At 41.0% G+C, this 27,683-nt stretch overlaps 2 protein-coding genes across 24 annotated transcripts in view; both read right to left on the bottom strand.

Moving 5' to 3' along the window:
- The window catches only part of DYNLT2B (dynein light chain Tctex-type 2B), a 28,482-nt gene extending 17,698 nt beyond the window's left edge, over positions 1–10,784 (bottom strand). For 3 of the 9 annotated variants that reach the window (XR_015163927.1, XM_086400712.1, XM_086400701.1), the window contains exons 1-3: positions 9,518–10,784; positions 6,619–6,752; positions 1,249–1,318 (exon numbers count right to left, since the gene is read on the bottom strand). Coding sequence is in view for 6 of the 9 variants with exons in the window: in XM_086400712.1 (XP_086256838.1) it covers positions 1,249–1,318; positions 6,619–6,752; positions 9,518–10,086 (773 nt within the window). In the remaining 3 variants the exon portion in view is untranslated. Of the gene's footprint in view, positions 1–1,071; positions 1,319–6,618; positions 6,753–9,196; positions 9,355–9,517 lie in introns of those variants that run through there. The other 6 variants (XR_015163931.1, XM_086400757.1, XM_086400732.1 and 3 more) reach the window with 4 other exon arrangements.
- Positions 1,262–23,031, bottom strand: TM4SF19 (transmembrane 4 L six family member 19). Of its 15 annotated transcripts, none has more exons than XR_015163962.1 (8): positions 22,737–22,873; positions 17,888–18,089; positions 17,402–17,479; positions 16,842–16,978; positions 16,488–16,633; positions 15,339–15,508; positions 14,904–15,087; positions 12,805–13,711 (listed from the first exon to the last, which is right to left on the bottom strand). XR_015163962.1 is itself a non-coding variant. In XM_086400811.1 (7 exons), exons 5-6 carry the CDS (start codon positions 15,506–15,508, stop codon positions 14,907–14,909), a joined length of 351 nt encoding a protein of 116 aa, XP_086256937.1. In that variant the 5' UTR covers positions 16,488–16,633; positions 16,842–16,978; positions 17,402–17,479; positions 17,888–17,945; the 3' UTR covers positions 12,805–13,711; positions 14,904–14,906. The 15 variants fall into 15 exon arrangements, 7 of the variants coding, with proteins under 7 accessions (XP_086256913.1, XP_086256922.1, XP_086256937.1 ...); XR_015163963.1 differs by lacking the exon at positions 22,737–22,873 and adding an exon at positions 19,413–19,550 and having other exon boundaries at positions 17,888–18,248; XR_015163964.1 differs by having other exon boundaries at positions 13,372–13,711; positions 16,838–16,978.
- Between the last annotated feature and the right edge of the window lie 4,652 nt (positions 23,032–27,683).

The following is a 27,683-nucleotide window of genomic DNA, read 5'->3' as shown; positions in this document are numbered from 1 at the left end:
TTCAGTCGTGTCCGACTCTGTGCGACCCCATAGATGGCAACCCACCGGGCTCTGCCGTCCCTGGGATTCTCCAGGCAAGAACGCTGGATTGGGCTGCCATTTCCTTCTCCAATGCATGAAAGTGAAAAGTGAAAGTGAAGTCGCTCAGTCGTGTCCAACTCTTCACGACCTCATGGACTGAAGCCTACCAGGCTCTTCCATCCATGGGATTTTCCAGGCAAGAGTACTGGAGTAGAGTGCCATCGCAGTCTGAGGTGACAGAATAATAAAGCATTTCCTAGTTTCTCTGTGGTGAAGAAATCTCCTGAAACCTTTTGACCAAATGGAAGAGGACACCATGGTAAAGAGTACAGGGACCCTGACACCAGCCAGATACATAATTTGGGGCAAATCATGCTGAACCTCGTAAGTGTCATCATAAAATAAGGGGAATGGACACTGGAAAAAATCTGTAGTCCTTTCCCAATCTAACAATCTACAGTGAAAATTCTCAGTGATAGTATCTACAGGGTTTTTTTTTTAATTCATCCAGCAAATATTTTCATACTGTCTTACAAAATACTAGACTAGGCACTGTTTATAAAGGAAAATAAGAGATTAATACTCGGGCACAGGAAAAAACAAGAAGTACAGATTCTGAACTTGTCAGTATGGGAATGACAGTTTGATATCATGAAAATGAATGACCTCATTGAAAATGGACAGAGAAGAGCAGTGGAATAAAACCTGAGCCTTCAAGAAAGTTCACAGCTGGGGGTATAGCCAGGAAAGAGGAACCAGTGAAGGAGAAAATAATCAGAAAAACATAAGAGAAACAAGTTAGGTAACTGACATTGGGACTGGAAAAAAAAAAAAAAAACCAGAGTGAATTTTAAGAAACAGAAGCCCAAGCCAATAGCAATAGCTATGAAAATTGTCCCTCAGACAATTTTAAAGAAATTAAGAGAATGGTAAGACCAAGGCAACATATATACATAATCCTACACTATCTTAGGAGCATATATACATAAACTCTCAAAGGTTTACTAGCCTACAAATACTATGAAAAGTGAGTTACCCCATGGAACTTACCCAGACTATCAACCTCACTGCTCAGTACCAGGATCTCTTCAGTTCACACATGCATTTTATTACACTGTCCTTTCCTCGCATCCTTGCAAAGACAGGATCTTACTGAATTGTCAAGAAGATGAATACCCAATAAGAAATTTATAAAAATAAAAACAAAAGGAAAAACCAGCTACTCACAATACACCTTCTCCTCTTTGTTCTCCAATCACTACTTGTACCACCATTTTATATCGGTCAAATCCCATTTCTGGAAAGAAAAACAAAAAAGAAAGTTATATAGAAGCAAATACATGGGAAAATTACTTAATGAAGACAAATTTTCCTGATATTGAACACAAGCATTTGGTCTATACACTTAGTGAGTATGATTGTAAATCTGGGAGTCAGAGAGATTTGAGGACAAATTCTAACAGTAAGCTTAATAAGTGTGTAACTTTAGACAAGTTATTTAACTTTTCTGATTAAGTCTCCTCAACTGTTAAATGGGAGTATCACTACCTTCCTCCTGGAAGTGTTGTGAGGTTAGAAGAGATAAGTTTCCTCCTGTCTCTACCCATTTCTCTTCCACAGCGGTCTCTCAATAGGTCTTTGCTTCCTTCCTTTCTCTCTTGCTCTAAGTCGGGTATTGAGCTAGGCCCTGGAGACATAGAAGTAAATAAGACATCCTTCTTGCCTTAAAGAACTCATAGTAGTTGGGAAGGCAAACACAGAAAATAAAATGAAAATGCCACAGAGTAGTAATTCAAAGAGTGGCATGTACAAGGTACATTAGGAGCACAGGGCTGGGGGGGCTCCTCCCTTTGACTGGGCAATGGGGAAGGAATGACCAGAAAAGACTTCTTGGAGGATGCGATAAGTGAGCTGGGTCCTGAAAGACGAGTGAGATTTTATCAAACGAACAATGTCTCTCCATTCTATGGAGGGGCACAGCACATGCAAAGACATAGTGCGTGGGATCTTTAGAAAACTACAAGCTCTTCAGTAAGATAGAAAAGAAACCAAAAGATTCTGGATTACATGGAATGGCCAAGGACAACTCGGCTACCTCCCCCAAAACTATACTGCTAAAACAGCAAAATCCTGAAAATTCTCTCCAACAGCAAATTTTGGGGACAGAAAACTGAATGGGCATCTTTATCTTCTCTCTTTTCTGACCAAAGAAAAATGGAAACAGTAAAATTTTTTTAAAAAGGAAAAGTTAAATAGGCAAAATTGAGACAGAGCCAATTCTTTTTTTATGAAAGTAAAAGCTCCAGGATCATATGGTAAATTAAGCAAATAATCTGAACATCTACAGGTACCCTTCCATTGAGGGACATGAACTTGAATTCAGGATACTTAACAAAGTCTCAGAAGGAGAAAACAATGGCACCCCACTCCAGTACGCTTGCCTGGAAAATCCCATGGACGGAGGAGCCTGGTGGGCTGCAGTCTATGGGTTCGATAAGAGTCGGGCACGACTGAGCAACTTTACTTTCCCTTTTCACTTTCATCGAAGGCAATGGCACCCCACTCCAGTACTCTTGCCTGGAAAATCCATGGACAGAGAAGCCTGGTAGGCGGCAGTCCATGGGGTCGCTAAGAGTCAGACAGGACTGAGCGACTTCACTTTCACTTTTCTCTTTCATGCATTGGAGAAGGAAATAGCAACCCACTCCAGTATTCTTGCCTGGAGAATCCCAGGGACGGCGGAGCGTGGTGGGCTACCGTCTATGGGGTCGCACAGAGTCGGACACGACTGAAGCGACTTAGCATTAGCATTAGCATTTCACTTTCATGCATTGGAGAAGGAAATGGCAACCCACTCCAGTGTTCTTGCCTGGAGGATCCCAGGGACAGAGGAGTGTGGTGGGCTACCGTCTATGGGGTCCCACAGAGTCGGACACAACTGAAGCGACTTAGTAGCAGTAGCAGCAGAAGGAGACAGAGTCCAAGTTATTTTTTAAAAACACTGCACACAGCTCAGCTGAGCTTCCTCCTTCTCTATCCATTCCTCTTCCTCCTTTTCTCATACCCATGCTTTAGAAATGTGGCTAGAATATTAAATGCCCAGAGCTTAAAACATAGTTCTGATGGAAAAATAATATAGTCTTAGATACAGTGGGAGGAGGGCAAAAAAAAAAAAAGCTAAGAAGTAAAAAAAAAAAAAAATCATCAATACCACATCAGAGCAAAAATGAAAAGAAGCTGAATGGTAATAAGGAAAAGGAAAACAGCAAAAACAAGCCAAAGAACTAGCAAGAAAAGAAACTTACTGTTTAAAAGGCCAAAAAACTCAACCCAGGAGATAACATAAATCAAGGAACAAAGAAAAATTCCTCACAGCTGATTCATAATATAAGCTTACAAATTCTATAAAATAAGAACTCAATCAGATTACAAAACAAAAGAAAGATGAAAAGGGAGACTATAGGCCTAGGAAATAAACTGAATACCCATATCTATCAGTGCAGAACTAATCACTTACAAATGGCAAGAGACAGGACAGACACAAATGAAAATTGAATTACTGACTTAATCAGAAGTATATGTCAAAAAAAAGGAAGAAATTACAGCAAAGATAATAAATACGGTAGACAGAGGTGATTCAACACATCGATATCTGGTGTCCTGAAGAAGATAATCTAACAAATGGAGCTGGAAATGTACAAGAAAAAAAAAAAAGATACAAGAAAATTTCTCCAATATGGAAAGAATAAAATCCACAGATTAACAGACATAAAATGCTCAATATCAAACTATACTCTAGAAAATCTATTGAGCATCAAGGTTAAGGACAGAAGTCTTTCTGCAGAGAACATCAGACTGGCCTCGGATCTCTCCATGATAACATTTAATTCAAGAAGACAGTGAAGCGATTATATATAAGATTCTCAAAAAAATTAACTCAAAATATTCAGTTCAGTTCAGTTCAGTCGCTCAGTCGTGTCCGACTCATTGCGACCCCATGAATTGCAGCACGCCAGGCCTCCCTGTCCATCACCAACTCCTGGAGTTCACGGAGACTCACGTCCATCAAGTCAGTGATGCCATCCAGCCATCTCATCCTCTGTTGTCCCCTTCTCCTCTTGCCCCCAATCCCTCCTAGCATCAGAGTCTTTTCCAATGAGTCAACTCTTCACATGAGGTGGCCAAAGTACTGGAGTTTCAGCTTTAGCATCATTCCTTCCAAAGAGCACCAGGACTGATCTCCTCTAGAATGGACTGGTTGGATCTCCTTGCAGTCCAAGGGACTCTCAAGAGTCTTCTCCAACACCACAGTTCAAAAGCATCAATTCTTTGGTGCTCAGCCTTCTTCACAGTCCAACTCTCACATCCATACGTGACCACAGGAAAAACCATAGCCTTGACTAGACAGACCTTTGTTGGCAATGTAATGTCTCTGCTTTGGAATATGCTATCTAGGTTGGACATAACTTTCCTTCCAAGGAGTAAGCGTCTTTTAATTTCATGGCTGCAGTCACCATCTGCAGTGATTTTGGAGCCCAAAAAAATAAAGTCTGACACTGTTTCCACTTTCTCCATCTATTTCCTATGAAGTGATGGGACCAGATGCCATGATCTTTGTTTTCTGAATGTTGAGCTTTAAGCCAACTTTTTCACTCTCCACTTTCACTTTCATCAAGGGGCTTTTGAGTTCCTCTTCACTTTCTGCCATAAGGGTGGTGTCATCTGCATATCTGAGGTTACTGATATTTCTCCCGACAATCTTGATTCCAGCTTGTGCTTCTTCCACCCCAGCGTTTCTCATGATGTACTCTGCATATAAGTTAAATAAGCAGGATGACAATATATAGCCTTGACGTACTCCTTTTCCTATTTGGAACCAGTCTATTGTTCCATGTCCAGTTTGAACTGTTGCTTCCTGACCTGCATACAGGTTTCTCAAGAGGCAGGTCAGGTGGTCTGGTATTCCCATCTCTTTCAGAATTTTCCAGTTTATTATGATCCACACACTCAAAATATTATATTCATCCAAAATATATTTTGGTTTAAAGACATTCTCAAACATGAAAGAATCTAGGGAATAACGCATTTCTGAGCCTTTCCTGAAAAACCTTACAACAAAATCTTATTAGGTAAGAAATGAACCAGAAAAAAGACATCAGAAATGGAAATAGCACGGTGAAGGGATTATTTAAATATAGAATAAATGCTACAATGCTATGGGAAATAGTCTATACTATATCATTGTTTTTAAAGTATTTATCCATACATATACATAGAAAAGGGGCTTCCGAGGTGGCTCAGTGGGTAAAGAATATGCCTGCAATGCAGGAGATCAGCTGGGTCAGGAAGGTATCCTGGAGGAGGAAATGGCAACCTACTCCAGTATTCCTGCCTGGGGAATCTCATGGACAGAGATGCCTGGCAGGCTACAGTTCATGGGGTTGCAAAGAGTCAGACACAACTGAAGCAACTAAGCACGCATGCGTGCATACACAGAAAAGAGCTCTGGTATGATATTTATGAAATACTAATCATTCTTCATGGGTGTAAGCATTTGAAGTGATTATTCTAATTTTAATTATCTTTTTACACTTTAACTTTTTAATAGCAAGCATGTATTTTTTACAACAATTTTAACAGAATTTCACTAAAAATCTAAAAACAATGTTAATATACTAACAGTTACAATAGAATAGAATAGAATTGCAGTAGAATAGAATTGCAATTTTCTTCTTTGTATTTTTTTATATTTCTAAAAATTAAGATACGTTATTAAAAATAAGAAAATATATCAAAGTATTAAATGGAAACTCTCATGGTTAACAGGCTTTTATATAACTTTAAAAAATGCATTAGGTATATTTTCCAGGTTTATTACAATGAAAATGTATTATGATTACATTCTTCCCTCCAAAAGAATTTTTTAAAAAGGGTAGGTAGGGAGTTTCCTGGTGGCCTGTTATGATTCCAGGCTTTCACTGACATGGCCTGCGTTCAGTCCCCAGCTGGGGAACTAAGATTCCACAAGCCATGAGGTGCAGCCAAAATAAATAGTTTTTAAAGGGTAGACAGAAAGGACTTTTTAGATGGCATGACATTATTAACAAAAGAGAGTAAGAGAGATAGAAAGACAAAGAACAAGGAGGAAAAGCATGAGATCAGCCCTGCAGGTGTAGAGTGAGGCAGGAGTGGGGAGGTGAGTAGGGCAAATGGCTAAGCATTTGGCCAGACAGGTGGACTAAGGTCCATCTGGGAGGATATGATAAGAAGCTGAGGACTTGATATCTCAGCAGATCAGAAGTTATGGAGGAAAGGAGGAAAGGAGCCCCTGTACTTTCTGATCTTTCTGCATACTGGGATATCTTGGATAGTCATTCAGTACAACTAGGTATTTCACACCTTTGCTCTTTCCCACCATATGCAAAAACCTGCATGAGTGAAAGTTACCAAATAACTGAGAAGACCAACACCGAAGAAAAATGTGTGTTTAACAGAATCCACAGCTAAGGTATGTCCCTTGTTTAAACATAAAGGAGATAAATTGGTAAAACTGTATTTTGAAGGGAACAAGTCATTTCCAATTACCATCACTATTACCTTTTAATTTATCTTTAATATTTTCTGATAAATGTTTTGTGAGCTGAGGTATTTCTTCTGGAGAGTATTCAGCATTGGCCAATTCCTCCTTGAGTACAGCATGGATACAGTCTTTAACCACAGAGGGTCTGAACCTAAATGAATCAGTTCAAAACATCTAATTGGTAACTCCAAAATCCTAAACTTAAAGTTGAACTTCAGAGCTCAACTTCCTGCAGTTTTTGTCATTACAATCATTTTATCCTTCTTTTTCATATTTTTATTATAAAAGTAATAAAAACAAGTTAAGAAAACAAGTCATATCACAAACATATCTCCAGCCTGGACCATTCCCCTAAACTTCAGATCACATATTCCCACCAGTACTCCATCCAGATGACTAGGAGGCAACTCAGATTTAGTACACCCGATACTGAGCTTCTGATCATTTCTCACCAAAACTAGGTTATCTCAGTCAATGGTAACTCCATTCTTCCAGTTGCTCAAGCCAAACACCATGGAGTCAGTGTGGCTGCCTTTCTCAGAGCCCTCATCCCATTCATGAGCAAATCTTACCAATTCTACCTTCAAAATAACCTAAAATTCAATCACTCACCAGTCAACTACCACTACCCTGCTCCAAGCTACCACTGCTTCTTTCCTGATTATCATGACCTCCTCACAAGTCTCTGTGCCTGCCTTTTCCCCCAAAACCTGTTCCCAACATAGTAACTAGACTGGTGCTATTAAAATATGTGCCAGATCATGACACTCCTCTGTTTAAAATACCCAAATATTTTTCCCCTCACTCAGAGTAAAAGCAACATTCTGTGACTTGCAAGGTCTCATTTGATCCACCCTAGTAAACTCTCTGACCTTGTTTTCTACTACTTTGCTGCTAATTCTCTCCACTCAGGCCACACCAGCCTTCCGTATGTTCTTGGACCACACCAGACATACAAACTTCAGTGCTTCTGCACTTGATGTTAACCTCTGTAAGAGGTTCAGTTCCTCTCTTCATATGCATATCTAGCTCCTTCACTTCTTTCAAGTCTTTATTCAAAAGTCTCTTTCCCTAGCCACCCTTTATAAAACTTCAAACCACCTTCCTACTATATCACTTTATCTATCTCCCTTCCAAGTACTTATTATTATCTGATACACTATATGGTTCACTTATGTAATTATCTTGTTTGTGGTCTGACCTAACTACAACACAAGCTCCATAGGGCAGAATTTTTTATCTGTTTTGTTCATGGTTATATCCCATTTCTAGAACAGCATCCAGCAGACAAATATTTTTTGAAGAAATGAATTACTGAATAAATGAAGACAGAGAAAAAAGTCTCCCCTAATTTAGCCACCCTAACAATACTATTAGCATTTTAGTTGCATTTATTACATATTACAACACTAAGTTCCTTTTCTGGGCTATATAGTATCTCAGTTGATTTGTTTATCATGTGCCAAGTTACCAGAATGTTTTCAGTTTTGAGCTTATAATGCAGCTTAATATTTGGTAGTACTAGTAGCCCCTTACTACTTTTTAATATTATTTTCTTTGGTCTCTTGGCTGCTTATTCTCACAGGCAAATTTTAAATAATGGATAAACTTACAGGATTTGATCTGTTCAAAATGTGGTTTTCCTATAAACAAGCATACTATATCTGGCTTTTCCTTTAAGTCCTTTCCACTCTCAGGAAATGTCAAAGGCATTCTGCAAGTCACAAATAATCTCATAGTGTTATTTCTACATAATATATACTTGCTGTTAATCTTGCTCTGTATTACAACAGAAACACAGGTGAAGGGCATTCTATGTATTTAGAATGTTTAACCAAGACAACAGCATATTTTTTTAATGTCCCTTCTAAGCCACTAGGGACTTGCCAGGTGCCCTTGTGGTGAAGAATCCACCTGCCAGCGCAGGATACATAAAAGACTTGTGTTGATCCCTGGGTTGGGAAGATCCCCTGGGGGAAGGCATGGCAACCCACTCAAATATTCTTGCCTGGAGAATCCCATGGACAGAGGAGCCTGGCACACTACAGTTGCCATAGGGTTGCATAGACTCGGACACGACTGAGGTGACTACACACACGCGCTACCCACCAGAAAATTGCTACATGAAATCTTTTTATCACATTATAACTAACGTTCCTGGCTTCTAGTATTCACCAAGCACTTGATTTGGGAATGTAATTTCAAGTAACAAGAGGAGGGGCTTGGGAAAGTCTTAATTTTTTTTTTTTATCTTGGGAAAATGAAGTTATTGATGGATCCTACAACCCTGACCCTCCTCTACACAAGACTTAGTGCCTTAATTCTGGGAAGGTATCAGGGTGGCAGGCCAAAAGCCTCTGGATACTACTTGGGTAAGACTGTAATATGAATACATACAGGTCTCGTGCAGAGGAGTAAGCGCATTCTGGGCACACTTAGGCACACATGAACCCTCAAAACTGAATGGCATTCAAAGCAAGCCGTTTGTTTTCTGCCATCTAACCATCTCAATTCCTCTGTGTCCACTTTCTGAAACTCCGAGAGTCAACTACCCCTACTGCGCTACTCTAAGGGACTACCTCCGAGCACTCTAACCCTGCAATCGCTGGTCCGGTCCTGTGCTGTTTTCTGCAGCTGGAAGGCCAAGCGGAACAGCACCGCATCCTCTCCCGCCCAGTCCTTCCTTCCCCGGTCACGCCCCTTCCTCCCTCTCAAGTTCCTCCGCCAACACCCGGGCTCCTCCCCTGCCCGCCCCTCCGCCTCTAGCCCCGCCCCATCCTCCATAGCCCGCTACGCACCGCCCCCCCCTTCCCCGGCGCCTCGCTCCTTCCAGACACCCTAGCTATTAGGCGAGCTCTGCCTGGGGCCGGAAGGAGTCTCGAGGGTCGCCTCCGCCACAACCCGTCTTCTACCCGCCTTTGCTGGAAAACAGGCCGCAGAATATAGGTATTCTCCGGCTCCCCAGCGTTGTTCTCAGTCTCAGGCAAGCCGTCAGCTGCAGCAAAGGACGCGCGCATAGTGAAGGACGTGTGCTTAGGGAAGGAGGCGGCAACCGACATAGCCTCAACTTCTTGGCCCCGCGTTTTCCGCAAAGAAAGCTGAGCCGGTGGCCGCGGCAGCTGCTGAGCCGTCTCCAGGGCGACAGCGCCGCCTTTGACCCTGCGTGCAGCGGACCCGCGCTCTGCACCGTGGGACCCGCCCTTCTTAGCGTGCTCTCGCCGCCCTCCTCCTTGCGCCTGCGCATCGGATGCTGGACCAGAAGTGTGTCGGGGTACAGTGAGCATAACTTCGGCGAAGACTGGGCTCTTTTTGTCCGATTTACAAAACACTTCCAGAGGCGTCGCAATCTTAGGAAGTGACACAGAGCCTGAGGCCCGTAGAGGCCCAGGGATACACAGGTAGTATGCGGCAAGGGAAACCGAGCTGAAGCAGGGCAATGTTAGCGGTTTCAGTGACAGATCTAAAGCATTCCTGACTTTTTGCATGTGAAAAAATCTTTCCCCTCCTAGGCCTTTCCGAGTTAGAAAGTAAAAATAAATAACAGGTCAGCTATAAAAAGTTACAGGGATTTTTTTTTTTTTCTTGAGGAATATAGGTAACCATCTGATGCACGTTCTTAAATTGTTTTTACAAAAATCAGGATCTTACTAGATGGAAACCGCTGACCACAAACACTAGACCATAGACTGCCTAGAGCCAGAGTTTTGATGTTTGAGATTCCTGTAACTGCCCTGTTACCTCACCAAGAACCAGTCAGAAGTTTCAGGAGCTGATCAATTACCTGGGGACCCTCACCCATAATGTTGCCCTGAAAGCCACTGGGGAATATGAATATTGTGAGCGTGGGCTGTCCATTCTCCTTGCTTGTTGCTCTGCAGTAAATGCTGTAGTTTCCTTTACAGCCCAGCAGTAGATTGGCTTCTGCTGTATTGGTAGAAGGAAGCAGTTGAAAATAAAAACCATATGGCTCTCAAAGTCTGAAATATTAACTGAGCCTTTACAGAAATTTTTTGCAGTGTCCTGCTTTAATCCATAACTGTCGACCTACAGATCCCCCAGCCTCACCACCCTGCTGCTCCAGGGCAAAAGGCAGGAAGGAGCAGACTTAGGATGCATTTTCTGCTTACGATTGCACCAGTCCTGGTCCTGTTTTAGAAAGCTGCATTATCCTGTCAGCTTCAAAAACTAAGAGAAGAAATTCGGCCAATACCATACTGACCAAAGGTCCCAAAATGGGAGATAGGTCTTCCGCTTTCTGCATTTCACATTGAAGGAGCTGTGGCATCACAGGTCTCCACCCTCACCATCTGTCTCACCTCCATGCTTCTGAGCATTCTATTTCCTCAGCTGAGGAAACGCTCCCTTCACTCTTTAATGGGCTAACCATTTCAAGAGTCAGTTCAGACATGACTGAAGCCTTCCTTCATCTCTTGACAGATTGCCTCAATCTCTTATTACTCCTGGGCTGACCTCTAACATGGTCCTTACCATATGACATTCAAATTATTAGTCGATGTGTTTCCCTAACCTGACCATGAGCTCTTCAAGGACAGGGACAGGCCCAGAGGCAAGGATCATGCCTCAGGCATAGACCACACAGTGGGTATTCAGTATATACCACTTATTGAAATGCACTGAACACTGGTGGATTAGTCAGCTCAGGCAGCCATAACAAAATACCACAGGCTGGGCGACTTTAACAATGGAAATTTATTTTCTGGAGGCTATAAATCCAAGATCAAGGTGCCAACAAGGTTGGTTCCGACTGAGACGTTTCTCCTTGTCTTGCAGATGGTTACCTTCTGGCTGTGTCCTCACATGGCCTTTTCCTCTGTGCTCCCATGGAGAGAGATCTGGTTTATCATCTACTTTCTTTTTTTCCCACATCTTTTTTTAGCATATACTAAATACTCAAAAATATTTAGTTCTATCTCTGAACTCCATTTAGTGTATCACACTGTTTTAGTTATTGTAGTTTTACATTAGCTTTTAATATCTAGTATAGTCCCACCTCATTCCCTTCTCCTTCAGAAGTCTCCTGGCTAGCCTCGATTGTTCATTTTTCATGTGAACTTTAAAACCAGCTTATCTAATTCCATATCCTTTTCCACCAAATGTCATTGGTGACTTTATTAATATTGTTAAATTTATAGATTAAAGAGCATTCATATTTTATGATGTTAAGTCTTCCTATTGAAGTTCATGGTGTACATTTATATGCAAGTTTGTGTCCAGTAATATTTTAAAGTTTTCTTCAATAAATATTTCACATTCTTGGGAATTCTCTGGTGATCCAGTGGTTAGGACTCCTCACTTTCACTCTCAAGGGCCTAGGTTTTCTCCCTGGACAGGAAATGAGGTTCTCACAGCCACACGGTATGGTGCAGCCAAAAAGTAAGTAAATAAAGAGAAACTAAAAGATAAAAAAAGTGTTTCACATTCTTGTTATGTTGGTAGCTAGGTTTTTTTTTCTTTTTGTTTTTAATATAAATGGGATTTCCCCATCTCCATGTCTGTTAACTGTTTGTTGTTTGTATACATGAAGATTTTTCATTCTGTATATTTTGTACCTATATGTGTGAAATTCTTATTCTTTATAATATAACTTGAGTGCTCTAGATGTGCAATCACATTGTCCAAATATAATGAGAACTTCACTGTCTTTCCTATTTTATATCTGTTAATTTCCCTTTGAATACTTGGTCTTGGGCTAATACCTCAAGAACCATATTAAATGATAATGATAATGAGTATCATCTATTTGGAACTTTGGTGAAATTGCTTCTAGAATTCCTCCATTAAGCATGATGCTGACTTTTAAGTTGAGATAGTTATGTTGTATTATGATCAAGAGGGAGCTGTCTTCTCATTTTCTTGAGTTTTATTAAGAATGTATATTGAGGGGCTTCCATGATTGTCCAGTGGCTAAGACTCTGTGTTCCCAGTGCAGGGGACCAGAGTTCGATCCCTGGTCAGTGAACTGCATCCTGCATGCCGCAATTAAGAATATGCATGTCACAACAAGGATCCTCGGATCGTAGCTAAGACTCAGTGCAGTCAAATAAATAATTTTTTTTTAATTAAGAAAAGAAAAAGGATGTAAAGAATGTATGTTGAATTTTATCAAATGCCTTTTCAGACTTTATAAAGAAAATCATTAGGATTTTTTTCCTCCTTAAATCTATTATTATAGGTGAATAAACTTTCTGAAGCTTAATCATGCTTTTATTCTGGAAATGTACTACATTGTCATTTTTATAGTATAATTGACATATGACATTATATTTGTTTCAAGTGTACAACATAATGATTTGATATTTGTATATATTGCAAAATGATCACCACAATAATTCTAGTTAACATTGGCAGCAAATATTAGTTACAAAAATTTTTTTAAAGATCTATTCTCTTAGCAACTTTAAATATGCAATACATATTATTAGTAGTCACATGTTATATATCACATACCCATGACTTAACTATTTTATAATTAGAAGTTTGTACCTTTTGACTCCCTTCATCCATTTCTCTCACTCCCCAACCCTATGTCTGGCAACCACTTGTCTGTCACTGTATCTATAAACTTGGTTTGGTGGCTGTTGTTTTAAATTCCATATATAAATGAGATCATATGGTATCTGTCTTTGTGTGACTTATTTCACTTAGGTCCATCCATGTTGTCACAAATGGCAATATTTCTTTCTTTTTTTTTATGTCTGAAGAATATTCCATTGTGTGTGTATACTATAACATCTTTATCCATTCATCTATTTATTTATTTTTTGGTTGTGCTCGGTCTTTGTTGCTGCGTGGGCTTTTCTCTAGTTGCGGTGAGCAGGGGCTACTCTTTAATTGCAGTTGCCGGCTTCTTTTTGTGGTCCTTCTCTTATTGCAGAGCACAGGCTCCAGGCACCTGGGCTTCAGTAGTGGCAGCACATGGGCTCAATAGTTGGTACTCCCAGCTCTAGAGCACAGGCTCAATAGTTGTGGTGATGAACTTAGATGCTCTTGGGCATGTGGGATCTTCCAGGACTAGGGGTCAAGTCTGTGTCTCCTGCATTTGCCAGCATATTCTTTACCACTGAGCCACCAAGAAAGCCCTCCATTCACCTGTTGATAGACACTTAAATTGTTTCCATGTCTTGGCTATTGAAAATAATGCTGCAACAAACATGAGGGTGCAGATATCTTTTTGAATTAGTGTTACTGTTTGCTTCAGATAAATACCCAAAAGTGGTATTGCTGGATCATGTGGTAGTTCTTTTTTTAATTTTTTGAGGAACCTCCATCCTGTTTTCCATAGTGGTTACACCAGTTTACATTCACATCAACAGGGCACGAGTTCTTTTTTCTCCACGTCCTCACTAACATTTGTTCTTTCTTTCCTTTTTGATAATAGCCATTCTAACAGGTATAAGATGATATCTCATTATGGTTTGCATTTGCATTTCCCTGATGATTAGTAATATTAAGCATCTTTTCATATACCTGTTGTCTCATCCTCTTCTTATAAGGATGCCAGCGTTACTGGATTCGGGTCCCACTCTTATGACCCCATCTAACCTAAGTTAAGGCTTAGGGCTTCCCTGGTGGCTCATTCAGTAAAGAATTTGCCTGCAATGCAGGAGACCTGGGTTTGACCCCTTGGGAAGATCCCCTGGAGGAGGGCATGGCAATCCACTCCAGTATTCTTGCCTGGAGAATCCCCATGGACAGAGGAACCTGGAAGGCTACAGTCCATGGGGTCACAGAGAGTCGGACATGACTGAGCATCTTTCACTCACTCAGCCTTAGTTAGCTTCTTAAAGGTCCTATCTTCAAAGTCACATTGAAGGCTAGAGCTTCAACCTATGAATTTGGGAGCCACAAAATTCAGCCTTATTAATAAGCTGGTGAACTTGAATTTGGAAGATAGGGGCTCCAGTACTGACTTTTCCTGAACCTAATTAAATGCTTTTGGGCGGCAAGTCCATTATCCTCTAGGAGCCTCAACTTCATTTCTAACATGTGGCCAGTTTTACAGGACTGTGGAGAAGCTGAAAGGAGATCATGGCTGGAGGACATTTCATGGACTATAAGTTCCTACACAATAATAATGATTTAACTGTTTCTTCTATTAATATATCATCTTGCAGTAATTGATTTAAAATCCATTGTATCATTCAATATATATGCCAGGAATCATTGTTATTATTACCACATGACTTCCTAAAGGGAACTGTGTTTATAATTCGTACCCTCTCTTGCAGGAAAGGTTCTAGGCAGCACATGATGAAAACACTGATGTATGAGAGGGCATTACCTGTCACTTCTCACAGAGGCTGCAGAAAAGGCCCAGGAAGCTGTTGATGAAATGAATGACCACCAGGAGAATCTGGAGGAGGCTGATGCACAGAAGGGTGGAGAAGAAGCACACGTGCCAAATGACAGCTTTAGAAGGCTCCAGGCAGACAGAGTTCCAGAGTGGATGGTCATACAAATAATTCCTGTCCCAAAAAATAAGGAGACCAGGGGTTGGAATAAGTAAGAAAAGTCCAAGCAACCTCAATAGAAACCTGGGTTCACCCTCAGCTCAGGTCATAGGATTAGACTTTTGAGGGTGACTCTTTTTGTATTTGCAATTTTCTAAGAATCCGAGAAGCAGGATGCTAGAGTGCATGACCAAAAGGGATTTGTAGCCCACGTGTGTGCCTTTCTCTTTCCGAAAAACTGCAAATCCAAGTTTCCATCCATTTACCTGTTATGCAGGTCTTTGAATGGGTAACCATGTTTCCAAGCCTGTGTCTGATTGAAGGGTGAGACATCAAACATGCAAAAAGGACCATCTTTCAGGGCTACTCCAGAAGTGATAAAGCAAATCAAGGCTCCAAGCAAAGCCAGGCCACTTGACAACAGAGCAATAAGCATCTACACAAGGAGAGAGGAAACAGTGAGCCTGAGATGGGTTCATGACTCGGTGACTAGGTGACTTGTGGTGCGATCTGGACAAGTCTCACTTCTCTGGTTCTCAGGTTTTCCCCAGTCATGAGGATAATTCTACCCACAGAACCTCCTTGAAAACATAACCAAGGTAGGGTTGGTTGACAAGGAATCACCGAGTAGAGCCAGGAAGGGGTGGGAAAGAAGGAACAGAAGTGGGAAGGGGGAAACACTGGCACCTTGACCAGGCAGCAAGCTCAGCGTAACTCAACAGGCTCTTCAGAGCTTCTCAGCAGATTGGCATCAAAAACTTGTACACTCAGACTGCAGTCATTTAGTCTCTGGCTTAAAAGGTCAGACTGGTTATCCAAGCCCCAGTCCAACCCTTTTAAGGGAAAGCTATATTTTTTCAAAAGTTCCAAGCTGCCATCCATGATTCCTCTCTTTCTCAAATCAAGGAAGGAAGGGAGGAAGAAGGAGAAGAAGAAAGGAAAGGAGGGAGGGAGGGAGACAGAGACAGACAGACGGGGAGACCAAGTCAGAGATTACACTCTGAAATGACTTGAGTTCTGTCATTGTACTTTTCTAGTCTGTGCACCACTCATTTCCCTCCCAAAAGATAGCGACGTGTTTATTTCCTTGGCAGGACTCTAACTTCCAAATTGGTTTCTTTCTCAGAGTACGAGATTTTTTTTTCACCTTCCAAAAGAACATATTTTAAAAGTTTAAATAAAACATATACACACACACACACATATATATATACATACACAGAAACCATATATAGTTTTTATATAGAATCATAGAGTCATTTTCCCACTGTCAAGCTGGTTTAAAACCCAGGAGGGGCCAAAGAAAGATGCATAGTAAGTTTTGACTCTTAAAAGATTCAAGATGAATTAGTCTGACATAAGCCTAGGATGGTGGTTCTGGAAATATGGTCCCTGTTCCAGCAACATCACATCACCTGGAAACTTGTTAGAAATGCAAATTCTCCCCACAACCCAGTCCCATGGAGTCAGAAACTCTCGGGGTAGGGGGTGCCAGCAATCTGTGTTTTAGCACAGCCTGCAGGGATTCTGATGCACGCATTCAAGTCTGAGGGCCGCTTGCCTAGGAGAAAACCAGACATGACTGAGAACAGATAGTGAATGAGATATGTGGGTGTTTATATTTAATTCTTTAACATGTAATTCTAAATCAGCGGGGTTCCCAACATGTGGGTTGTAGATATCAAAGCAGACTGTAGACTTACTGTAAAAAGGACACAGATTCATGTGTCTGAGGCTGAATGAGCAATACACCTTATACACTTACGTACTGAGATATTTCAAGTATATATAGATGCTGCTGTAATTAATAAAGTGCACATTTATTCTGGGCCTCAGTTTCATTTTCTGTGAAACGGAGACATTAGACTAGAATCTAGTCATCAGATCTCTGGAGAAACTTTCAGCTCTAAAAAGAAAAAAATAGCCAGGAAATTTTCTATCAATGACACATGACTACAAAGAACATAATTCATGTCCATATTGTTCAACAGGCTAAAACTAATAATAAGAACAGCTCATGTATAACTGAATCACTTTGCTGTACTGTAGAAATTAACAGGACATTGTAAATAACCATACTTCAATAAAATAAATTTTAAAAGAACAGTTCCCCACAAATGTGTTCATTAACACTCCCTGGAATAGGTTCTCTCATTTTAACAGAAGGACCTCAGGTTCAGAAACCTTGCCCAAGAGCTTAGGGCTTTTAAGAAGTATGGTCAGGACTTGACTTCATACCCCACAACTCAAATTGCCTCATCACTCTGCCTCTAAAGTTGTAGAATGTGGGGACATTCTGGCTCTTAGAAGAGTAGAATTGGGTTCTTACCCTTCGGCAGGGCCCGATCTTACTGAAGCAGCCATATCTCCAGCCCATCAGGGAGATCAGGGTAGCTGCAGTGAGAACCTGGAAGAAGAGGGAGTTTGTTAAGACGAGATTAGGTAATTTACATCTCTAACTGCCACCTAAGGCTGTTGAAACAGAGTGGTTGGACATCTCACATGGACTTAGTTATCCTGTATTTCCCAGAGGGTTTGGCTTTGACTGTCAGAACACAATTTTGACTGACTAGCCTGATGTGATTCTATGGACAGCAGCGTTCACACCCAGCCTGCCTAGTCCAAAATCCAGCAAACTTTGATCAGCCTTCCTAGGGTCTTCTATCCCTTGGAGTTGCTATAGATTCACAATCAGTTTGTTAGTTCAAACTTGTTTTCAAGAAATTACAAAACTCCTTCCCTCACCCTGACTTTGTTTCTCCACCCCTGGGGGACACTTTGGGAATTCACACTTCAGGGAACCCTGGACACTTACCATGAGGCCTCCTCCCCAGAGCCCAGAGCCCAGCATGGCATGCCTGCCAATGAGGCCCCTCAACAGGTAGGTCACATTCCAGTTAGGAAACAGGAGCAGTGTGTTGGCCACAGCAGCAAACAGGGCTGTAGTCCCAAGGCTCAGCCCCAGAATGCGGGAACAGGTCCGTGAGCATGCCATCACACAGGGAGAGGACAGTGTCCTGGAACCAATGGAAGGAGGGTCATGTAGCTCTGTTACTGGGTCTGACAGGTAGGGGAAACCCCCAGAGCACAGGGCGGGGTGTCATCCTCTTGCTTTAAAAGTTGTCATTTTCAAGGTGTCCATTGTCACAACTTCCATTCAACATTGTACAGGGGATCTTTTCCAGTGCAATAAGAAAATAAAAAGCAGCAAAAGCCACAGATACAAAAGAAGTAAGAATGTCATTAGTCACAGGTAACATGATTATCTGCATGGAAAATTATAAGGAATCTATTAAAAAGTTACTAGAAAGAATAGGTGAGTTTAACAAGGTTACCAAATAAAAAATTAAATATATAAAAATCAATTGTATTTCTATATATAAGCAATGATAAATTATAAAATTTAAAAGAATATTTATAATAGCATAAAATATTAATAGAAAATACAGATAAATTTAACAAAATCTGTGCAAGACCTGTACACTAAAAATTATAAAACATTGCTGAGAAAAAGAAAATCCAAATAAATGCAAAGATAAACATGCTCATGAATCAAAAGACTCAATATCAATGCAACCTCAGTCAAAATCCTACTAGAGTTTTGTTGTAGAAATTGGCAAGCTGAATCTAAGTTTACATGGAAAAGCAAAGAACTGAGATTTTTCAAAACAATTTTGAAAAGAAGAACAAAGTGGGAGGACTTATGTGATTTTAAGACAAATAAAGCTACAGTAATTCCTCAGTGAAGTAATGGTGTATACAGACATGGACCACTGGGACAGACTGGAGAATTCAGAAATAGAGTTATATACATACAATCAAATGATTTTTGAAAAAGATATTTTAGTAGGAAAAGGAGAGTCTCTTCAACAAATGATCCTGGAACAATCCATATGTAAAACAAAAATATGTATTTTGCCTATTACTGGTAACCTTATTCAATATTTAACTTGAAATGGACCATGGATCTAAAATCTAATACAAATTTTCTTTTAAAAATGGAGAAAATCATTGGGATTTTGGATTAGATAAAGATTTATTAGAATACAAAAAATACAAGCTATAAAAAGTGAAAAACAACTTCAAAATTAAAAACTTTTGCTCTTCAAAACTACCATTCAGGGGAGTTCCCTAGTGGCCTAGTGGTTAAGGATTCTGAGCTTTCACTTCTGGAGCCTGGGTTCAATCCCTGATCAGGGTCCTGAGATTCCTCCACAAGTCATGCGGCATGGCCAAAAATCCCCCCAAAACAAAAACACAATAAGCTACTGATGCATGCAACAAAATGGATGAGTCTCCAAGGCATAAAGCTAAATGAATGAAGCCAGAAAACTACTCACTCTATGATTCTGTGTATATGAACTTCTAGAAAAGGCAGAACTATAGTCTAGTGATGGGATCAGTGGTTGCCAGGTGCTGGGAATAGAAGAGGGGATTAATATAAGGGACACAAGGAAACTTTTTGAGGTGATAGAAATGTTCTAAATCCAGATTCTGGTGAATACCACAACTACATATATTGACAAAACTCACCAAATTACTCTTAAAATTTGTGAATTTTATATTTTAATTATATATCAATAAAATTGATTAAAAATTAAAAGTTTGTGTCCAGATAGGTTGAAAAATGCCTCCTCCACACCGATACTTTTAGCCATTTCTCCCTTTTAAATTTTCGCTGATCTGTGAACTTTTTATGTATATGAATTAGAATAGGACTAGTATTTGGTAGACTCAGGTCAGTGTGAATCTGAAAAAACCTATACCATGACATCTCCAAGAAGTGGTTTGTTGCCACTTTGCAATTCAGTTACATGTCTGTCTCAACTTAAGGCTCTTGACACTCCTCTCCTAACAGACCAGCTTTGCCCATAATCAGAAAATATGTGTGGATCAGAGCCTCCACCCCAATCTCTCTTTTACATATAAACATATAACTAAATATATAATATTTCAGAGTTAAAGAATTAAGCATAATGTATATATTTGCCCTTACTAGTTGTGTGGAATAATTGAACAACATCCATGTAAACACAACTGGTTTACAAAATGGATCCTTACCACTGAGAAATATTACTATCATCTTCCAGTACTCCTTCCCAGTACTCCTTCCTGGGAAGGACTACCCTAAATTTTAATTTTATCATACCTTTTTAAAAATGGTTTTACAAATTATGAACTTAATTAAAAACAAACAAACCACCTTAATTAGCCTAGGATTTTTTATTTGTCCAGACTTCATCTTTTACAGAGACTGGTGTCAGACACAGCATTGAGAAGTCCATTTGGGTGGGGCGCGAAGGGGTGGGGTGCTCTTGTGCTGTCGGCCCCCACCTCCCACATTCCCCAGCCTCCGCAGTCCTTGGTGATCTTTTACTTCCCCTAATCTCAGAGCCCAAACACCTCAGCAGCTCCTCCCAGCAGGGAATTCCTGATGCAATTGCTAATATTTTAGTGGGATGAGTTGTCTTCACCATGTGCCCTCTGCACTGGGTTTTTCTTCTAGAGAAAAAGTTATTTTCTCATGGTGAGTAAAATAACTTGTCCCTGATGAAAGCAAGTTCAGATCTGTGGAGGCGGGGCACACGTTGGAGCAGATGGGGGTAGGATAAGGAGGAACAGTGGCCCTTTCCCCTGAGAATCAAGGGGCCTTGAGGGAAGGGGAGGCACCAGGGATCAGGAGGGATGGCGTGTCCCTTCCCGTACCCCTGTCCCCCAGCGGAAAACCAAGGAGCCATCTTTTCCTGAAGTAGTCCTCCAAGCCGATATGGTACCGGCTGTTTCCTCCCTAGGATTGTAGTCAGGAGACAGGGCGCCTGTAAGGTAACAACTCCTCACCCCCAACAGTGTGTGATGCAGCCTCCAGCTGGGCTCTTAGGGCGTGTCTCCAATCCAGGGTTGAACTAACCAATCCAGGCTGTTAGCAAATTAACCTACACACCTCCCAGATGACTGACATTTTGTTAGGGGCCCAAGAAAGGACTGGTGTGTGGCTGGACTTGGAGGCATACTCTCTGGCTGGGAGAAACTTCTTTTCAGGAATGCCTTCAGCTGCCTTTGAATCATTCCACCTATGAGTAAGGCCTGTCTAGATACAGATCACTGACATGGACAGGCCCTAATCTCTTCTATGGACTTTTTTCCAATCTGGAGTTTTAGAAGGGAAACTAGGGCCTTCCCTAGTGGTCCAATGGCTAAGACCTTGCGCTACCAATGCAGGGGGCCCAGGTTCCATCTCTGATCAGAGAACTAGACCCCACAGGCCAACTGAAAAGATCCCTCCTGCCACAAGGAAGATCAAAGGTGCCACATGCTGCAACTAAGACCCGGTGCAGCTAAATAAATAAATAAGGGAAAGGAAAAGACATGAACATGCAGAGGAAAACTAAATTGAGCATGGCCTTTGGGATGAGTGGGATTCAGAGGATCCTGGCTGTCCTACTTCTCTGCTAAAAGCACTTGTGCTGCTGCTGCATCTCGCAGGGCAGTGGCTCAGTTTGAATTTCACTTCCTCCCTGACTTTGTTCCTCTAGAAACCACAATATTTTTAGGAATGCTTCCACAAATGTGAGCCAGGAGATTAGGAAAGAGTTTGGCTAATTTGATATGTGAAGAGACAAGCCGGGTCATAAGGTAAAACTTTACAACCAGGCTTTAGGGGAGGCCCTGATCTAAGTTGAGATCTGGGGTAAGTGAACAAACAACTCATTAGCTAGATGTCTGGGTAACAGTTTTAAGTGATCAGCTAAGCCTTAAGGCGATGGCACCCCACTCCAGTACTCTTGACTAGAAAATCCCATGGACGGAGGAGCCTGGTAGGCTGAAGTCCATGGGGTCACGAAGAGTTGGACACGACTGAGCGACTTCACTTTCATTTTTCACTTTCATGCACTGAAGAAGGAAATGGCAACCCACTCCAGTGTTCTTGCCTGGACAATCCCAGGGACGGGGGAGCCTGGTGGGCTGCCGTCTATGGGGTCACACAGAGTTGGACTCGACTGAAGCAACTTAGCAGCAGCAGCAGCAAGTCATATAGAAGAGCTTGTAAATTCTATGTGTCTCTAGATCTACCTCACTTATTACTTAGCCAGCCTTTTTATCATTCTTTCATCAAAATATTATATTAAGTGACCACTGTCTGCCAAGGCACTATTCACTCTGGTGAACCAGAGACAACCTCTTCTCTTGAGGAACTTAAAGTCTGGTGGGGACACTAACCAGGCAATGAGCAAGTACTGAGCCATGGACTTCAGCCTACCAGGCTCCTCCATCCATGGGATTTTCCAGGCAAGAGTACTGGAGTGGGTTGCCATTGCCTTCTCCGGAGTACTGAGCAGAACTGTCCAATTGAAGGTGTGATGGGAGCACCAGAGGATCGCCTAATCCTGCCTGCAGAAGCATGCAGAGCCTCCTGGAGGAAGTGCTATCCAAGCTAAAACTTAACAAGGTATTAGATGGGCAAAGTTTGGAAGGGAAAAGTATTCTAAGCATGTGTAAAGGTTTGAAGTTGATAGACTGAGGCAAAGAGATGTTAAATTGCCTGAAGTCACACAGAGCTCAGCGGCTGAGGCAGGTATCCTCTGGATTAGAAGTTTGTGCTCTTAAAAGCTAGACCAAACTATTAGCTGGCCATCCCCTCACTGGGCCCTTTCCTTTCTGCTTACCTGCTTCCAGTGGCAAGAATCAGGATGAGAGACAGAGAACCTGGAAAAGGGCCCCGTGTTCAGAGTGGGCTTAAACTCCTGTGGCCTCAGCTGGGACTCCTGCAGGGCTGGACTGCAGGCTGTTCTTTCCAGACTCCTACAAAGGGCCAGGGCGGCACTGTTTATATGCAGAGGTCACTCAGGCGGGTGCATGGTGTGGAGACATGCCCCCACAACACTGCCTACAGATCTCCAACAAGGAAGCTCTCCTCTTCTGAAGAGCCCTCTCCTGATGACCCACCCTCTGCTCATTTTCATGTGACACTAAGAAAGGAACCAGGAGGCATGGCCTCGTGAGTAAAATGCCTTATGAGTCAGAGGATGGTACCCATGAGAAATATCTTAACCTCCCTTCTTTCCCAAGCGGCAACAGTGTTTCACACACTATCTGCACATATCTGTTTCACTCTCTGCAAAGTTTGGGCTCTTTGAAAAAAACAGCACCAAGCAGGGCAACCATTTTTTTCCTTATCACCTCCCTTACTTTGCTCTTCGCTGTGCTTTTTAATAGCTTTTTAACTTTCTAACTTTCAAGCTCCAGGCCACCATCATCTTGTACCACCATTTTAATAGTAGAGTGTTTGCTATTAGATAAGCCATTGGATTCAGAACAGAAATACCTTCTAAAATCTGAATGATATCTGACAGTCTGCCATCAAATCATTCTAATTGCCGAACTATGAAATGTTCTGGTAGCTCAGCACCTGCAATGCAGGAGACCCGTTTGATCCCTGGCTTGGGAAGATCCCCTAGAGAAGGGATAAGCTACCGACTCTGGTTGTCTTGGGCTTCCCTGGTGGCTCAGATGGTAAAGAATATGCCTACAATGCGGGAGACCTGGGTTTGATCCCTGGGTTGGGAAGATTCCCTGGAGAAGGGAACGGCTACCCACTCCAGTATTCTTGCCTGGAGAATTCCATGGACAGAAGAGCCTGGCAGGCTACAGTCCGTGGGTTCTCAAAGAGTCGGACAGGACTGAATAACTTTCACTTTCTTTCATGAAATGTTCTAACAGATACTGTATGTAAAATCCTTTTGCTGAAATCCAAGAAAATGAGAGGGCTTGCATCTTATGCTGTGAGAGGAATCTTACCTCTTATTTCTCAAAATAAACTTGTGAGGTAGGTATCATTTTGTAAATGAGAAACTGAGGCCCAGATTATTACTGAGGCTCAATGAACTATGCAAGTTCACATAGCTAATAGGTATTTGTAGCAGAAATTGAGACCCAGATCTCTTAGATGCCAAAGCACTTTAGCATTGCCTCCAAGAAGCCAGTTGGAATTTGGGTTGGGGGAAAAAAATCTCAAATATCAATGTGTGGGGCTGTAGAGTGTAGTTAGATGACATAGGATCATTTCCCCAAACTCACTCACTCTTACTCTGAGCAAGTCGAATTCCTCTGGGCTATAATCTCTTCATGTGCATGATGAAGCTAATCTAATACTTATTTTACTTGCTTTAAGTCTGTTGTAAAGATCTAATGAGATAGTTTGTGAATGTGTTTTATAAGGTAAATAATGTTTGTTCTTAATATAAAGCTTTTTGAGTCCTCAGCCTAGTATCTTCTATCAAAATTCAATTCTCTGGGTGACATAAGAATTCACTTGGGCTCTAAATGATTCCCTTTTATCATGAAAATGGAAACTGGATCCTATTTAATGAACTTTTCCAGAGTGGTTTACCAGCTTGTGTGTCAGGCACATATACATCCGCATGCACAGAAATTTCATACAAAGCATAGAAAGCTTATATACAGTTTAAAGGAGCCTTAATAACATAATTTTCCTTCTCATACATAAGAACACCAAGGGTTTCTTATGTATGTTTTTATGTTTCTCATAAAAACACCAAGGGTTTTTTCAGTATTGTTTTCATCATTAGTAGAATCTCTGTGCAGTTACTCCAGCCAGTGCATGAATTCATTCATTAATCAAGCGATTCCTGAGTTCCTACTGTGTTCTAAGCTTTATGCTAGATTCTGAGTCTACAGAGCAGAGTAAGATACAGCAGCAGCCCCTGCCCTCATGAATCTCAACTGTGGGGGAAGAGGCATATAAATAGCATAGGTAAGTAAAAATGAAGTGGAAAGTGGCAAAGATTTTTTAAACAGGACATGAAAAGCAGGGCCCATAAAGAAAAAGACTGATAAATGGAACTTAAAATCTTAAGAACCACTTTTCAAAACACATTATGAGAGTGAAAAAGCAAACTACAGATAGGAAAAAACATTCACAATATATATGACAAACGCCTCATGCCTGGAATTATAAAGAACTCCTACAAACCAGTGAAGACAAAAACCAGTAAAAACTGGGCAAATGACTTGAGCACACACTTCTCAAAAAGGATCACCAAATGGCCAATTAGTATATGAAAAGCTCTAACTCATTAAGAAAAGGCAAATTAAAACCACAATGGATACTACCAAACACCTACTGGAATGGCTTGAATTAAAAACATTGGTAAGAATGTGAAGCAATTGGAATGCAACATTGCCAGTGGGAGTGTAAATTAGTATGACCACTTCGGTTAACTGTTTGGCAATATCATTTACCAAATGAAATATTCACCTACACTGTGACATAGCTATTCCCATTTTAGGTATTCCCCAGCAAAGGAAAATGCTGGAATTTGACTTTAACACCTTAAAGAGCTAAACACAGTTTGGGTTGGTGAAGGCAGTTTAAGTCTTTGTGACAAATAATTCAATGATTAATCTTATGAACAAGACCCTTCTTTTAGAAACTATATACTTGCTATAAACAATTATACTAAGGCCAGCTTAGGTCAAATTCTTCATTCCCTTTTGGTAAGACCTCTATGGTCACAGAGGCCTGGTCACTGCTGTGACAGAACTAAACATTATCTTTTTGCAGATATGTTAATGATATTAGAAGTTGGCTCTATTAGAGGCACAGCTACTAATTATCACTTGGTTGGTGATACTTCTACGGGGAAGCAAACAGGAATCCAGGGAGGGCACAAATTAATGGGGCCTGGGTGGGAAAACTATTTGCCTAATGCCATAAAAGGCTTCCCAAGGCTGAAAGGCTTTCAAAAACAGAATCGATGTTCCATCCTCGACTGGAGGTGGGATTTGAGCAAGGAATAATGGAAGTTGAGAAGATGGAATTCACTGGTAGAAGGGAAAAGGAAAAGATGATTACAATCAGGCCAGTCTTTCCCAAACAAGAGTGACAGACTCATCAGCTTCCTTGTGTGGGTTTCAGCCTCAACTGACAGCTGACTAAATAAGGAAGCACATTTTCCTTAATTGGAGAGAAAAAAAAAGGAAGATAAAAAATGTTGAAAGAGTTGCCATTTATACCAGTTCACTGAAGAGGAAGTTTGGGATTTTTTTCCTTTTTCTTCATTAGTATAAAAATATAACAAATACTCAAATTAAGCTTCCATCTCCAACATCACACTGAAACTATTCTTAGTCTTCAATGACTTCTTGTCTATTGAACACTTGACCCTAGACAGAATTAGACATAGTTGGCGACTAGATGCTTCTTGAACGTTCTCACTCTGGTGTTTCTCCTCCTTCACAGGTCATACCTCCTAGACTGGGCCTCTTCATGTTGGTAATCTCCAGGCCTCAGTTCTGGACCATCTTCTCTTTCTCCCTAGTGACCTCATTCTTTCTCATGGCTCTAAACTCCATCTGTAACACTGATGATTTCTAAAATCTCTTAGGTTCAGTTCACCTCTCCTCCAAGCATCAGAATCATGTGTTCAACATGCTGTACTACACCTGCACTTGGAAGTGCCGCAGTGAACACATCCAAAATGATTTTTCCACTACATCTGCTTGATCCACCAGTCTGTCTGTCTCAGGAATGACATCACTACCTACCTACTGCCTCAAACTTGCCATCCTTGATTTCCCTTTCCTCACTGCCCCACATCTAATCCAACAGCTGTCTTTACATTTTTACTTTAAAATGCATCATACACCACACTGCAGTTCCATTGCTATTACTCTAGTCCAGGCAATTTCCACTTTGTACCCTAATCACTGCAACAGTCTCTTTTCCAGTTTGTCTCCACATTCACAGCTTCTCATTAAACTATTAACAGTATTGTACTCTTTACCAGGCCTAATGTGTTATATGATCTGGCTTTTACATATTTTATGCCACTCCTTTTGCTTACTACATGCCAGACACATTGGCCTTCCCTCAATACCTCAGATCATCAAGAACTTTGCTGCTCCATAGCCCTTATACTTGTTCTCCTTGGAAATTTTCCTACTTTTATTTAGCATGGGCCACCTTTTCATCCTTCCTGTGTCAGCCGAAAAGTTAACTCCCCAACATATTATTTAAAGCAGAATTCTCTACTGGCTCCTTTCCCAGTTCTGTTCATAGAGTTTGAATAAAAATCTGTTATTTTTTTCATTTGTTTACCATCTGTATTCCTAACTGAAAAGGAGGTTCTCTGAGGGCAGGGACTGTCTGTTTTGGTCATCACAATCTCTGTAACTCTTGGCTTTTCTCCCATTAATTTAGTAATTACTTTTTTCCTTCACCTAAGCTGAGTCCTTAGTCATTAGTCACTGCTGGTCTGAAAGACTAGACTCTATGTGACATATTCATTGGACTACCAATACGTCAAATATACAATCTTAGTTTCCTTACAAGGCTATCTAACCCAACAATTTCATGAACAGTTCAGCCAACATTCATAGAGCTTTCATCATGAATGTTCAACATATAACTAAGAGTAGAGAAGAAGCTAACAAACGTTACCCTTGATAATAGAATGATGAACTAACCTTTGTCAGTAAACACCAGTGTCCTCAACATGAGAACATGAGGGCAAGCAAAACTGAATTATATTAACAAAAGTATCAACAGTACCCAGTCTTACCTCACAAAAGCAGTAATGCAAAAAAACTAA

This window comes from Bos grunniens, chromosome 1 (assembly GCF_055505025.1).
Source record: "Bos grunniens cultivar Pamir isolate PY7600 chromosome 1, Bosgru_T2T1.0, whole genome shotgun sequence".
Lineage (NCBI taxonomy): Eukaryota > Metazoa > Chordata > Mammalia > Artiodactyla > Bovidae > Bos > Bos grunniens.
Note: the sequence above shows the minus strand (reverse complement) of the source record. Positions and strands in the feature narration are given on the sequence as shown.

Bases quoted from the DNA above. Each gene is read 5' to 3' on its own strand.
- TM4SF19 (XM_086400778.1), bottom strand. From the start codon at position 18,067: ATGGCATGCTCACGGACCTGTTCCCGCATTCTGGGGCTGAGCCTTGGG. The intron at 15,509-17,401 runs GTAAGAACCCAA...CTCCTTGTGTAG, and splicing joins AGATCGGGCCCTGCCGAAGG to ATGCTTATTGCTCTGTTGTC. The intron at 15,088-15,338 runs GTAAATGGATGG...TTTTTGGGACAG, and splicing joins TTCAAAGACCTGCATAACAG to GAATTATTTGTATGACCATC.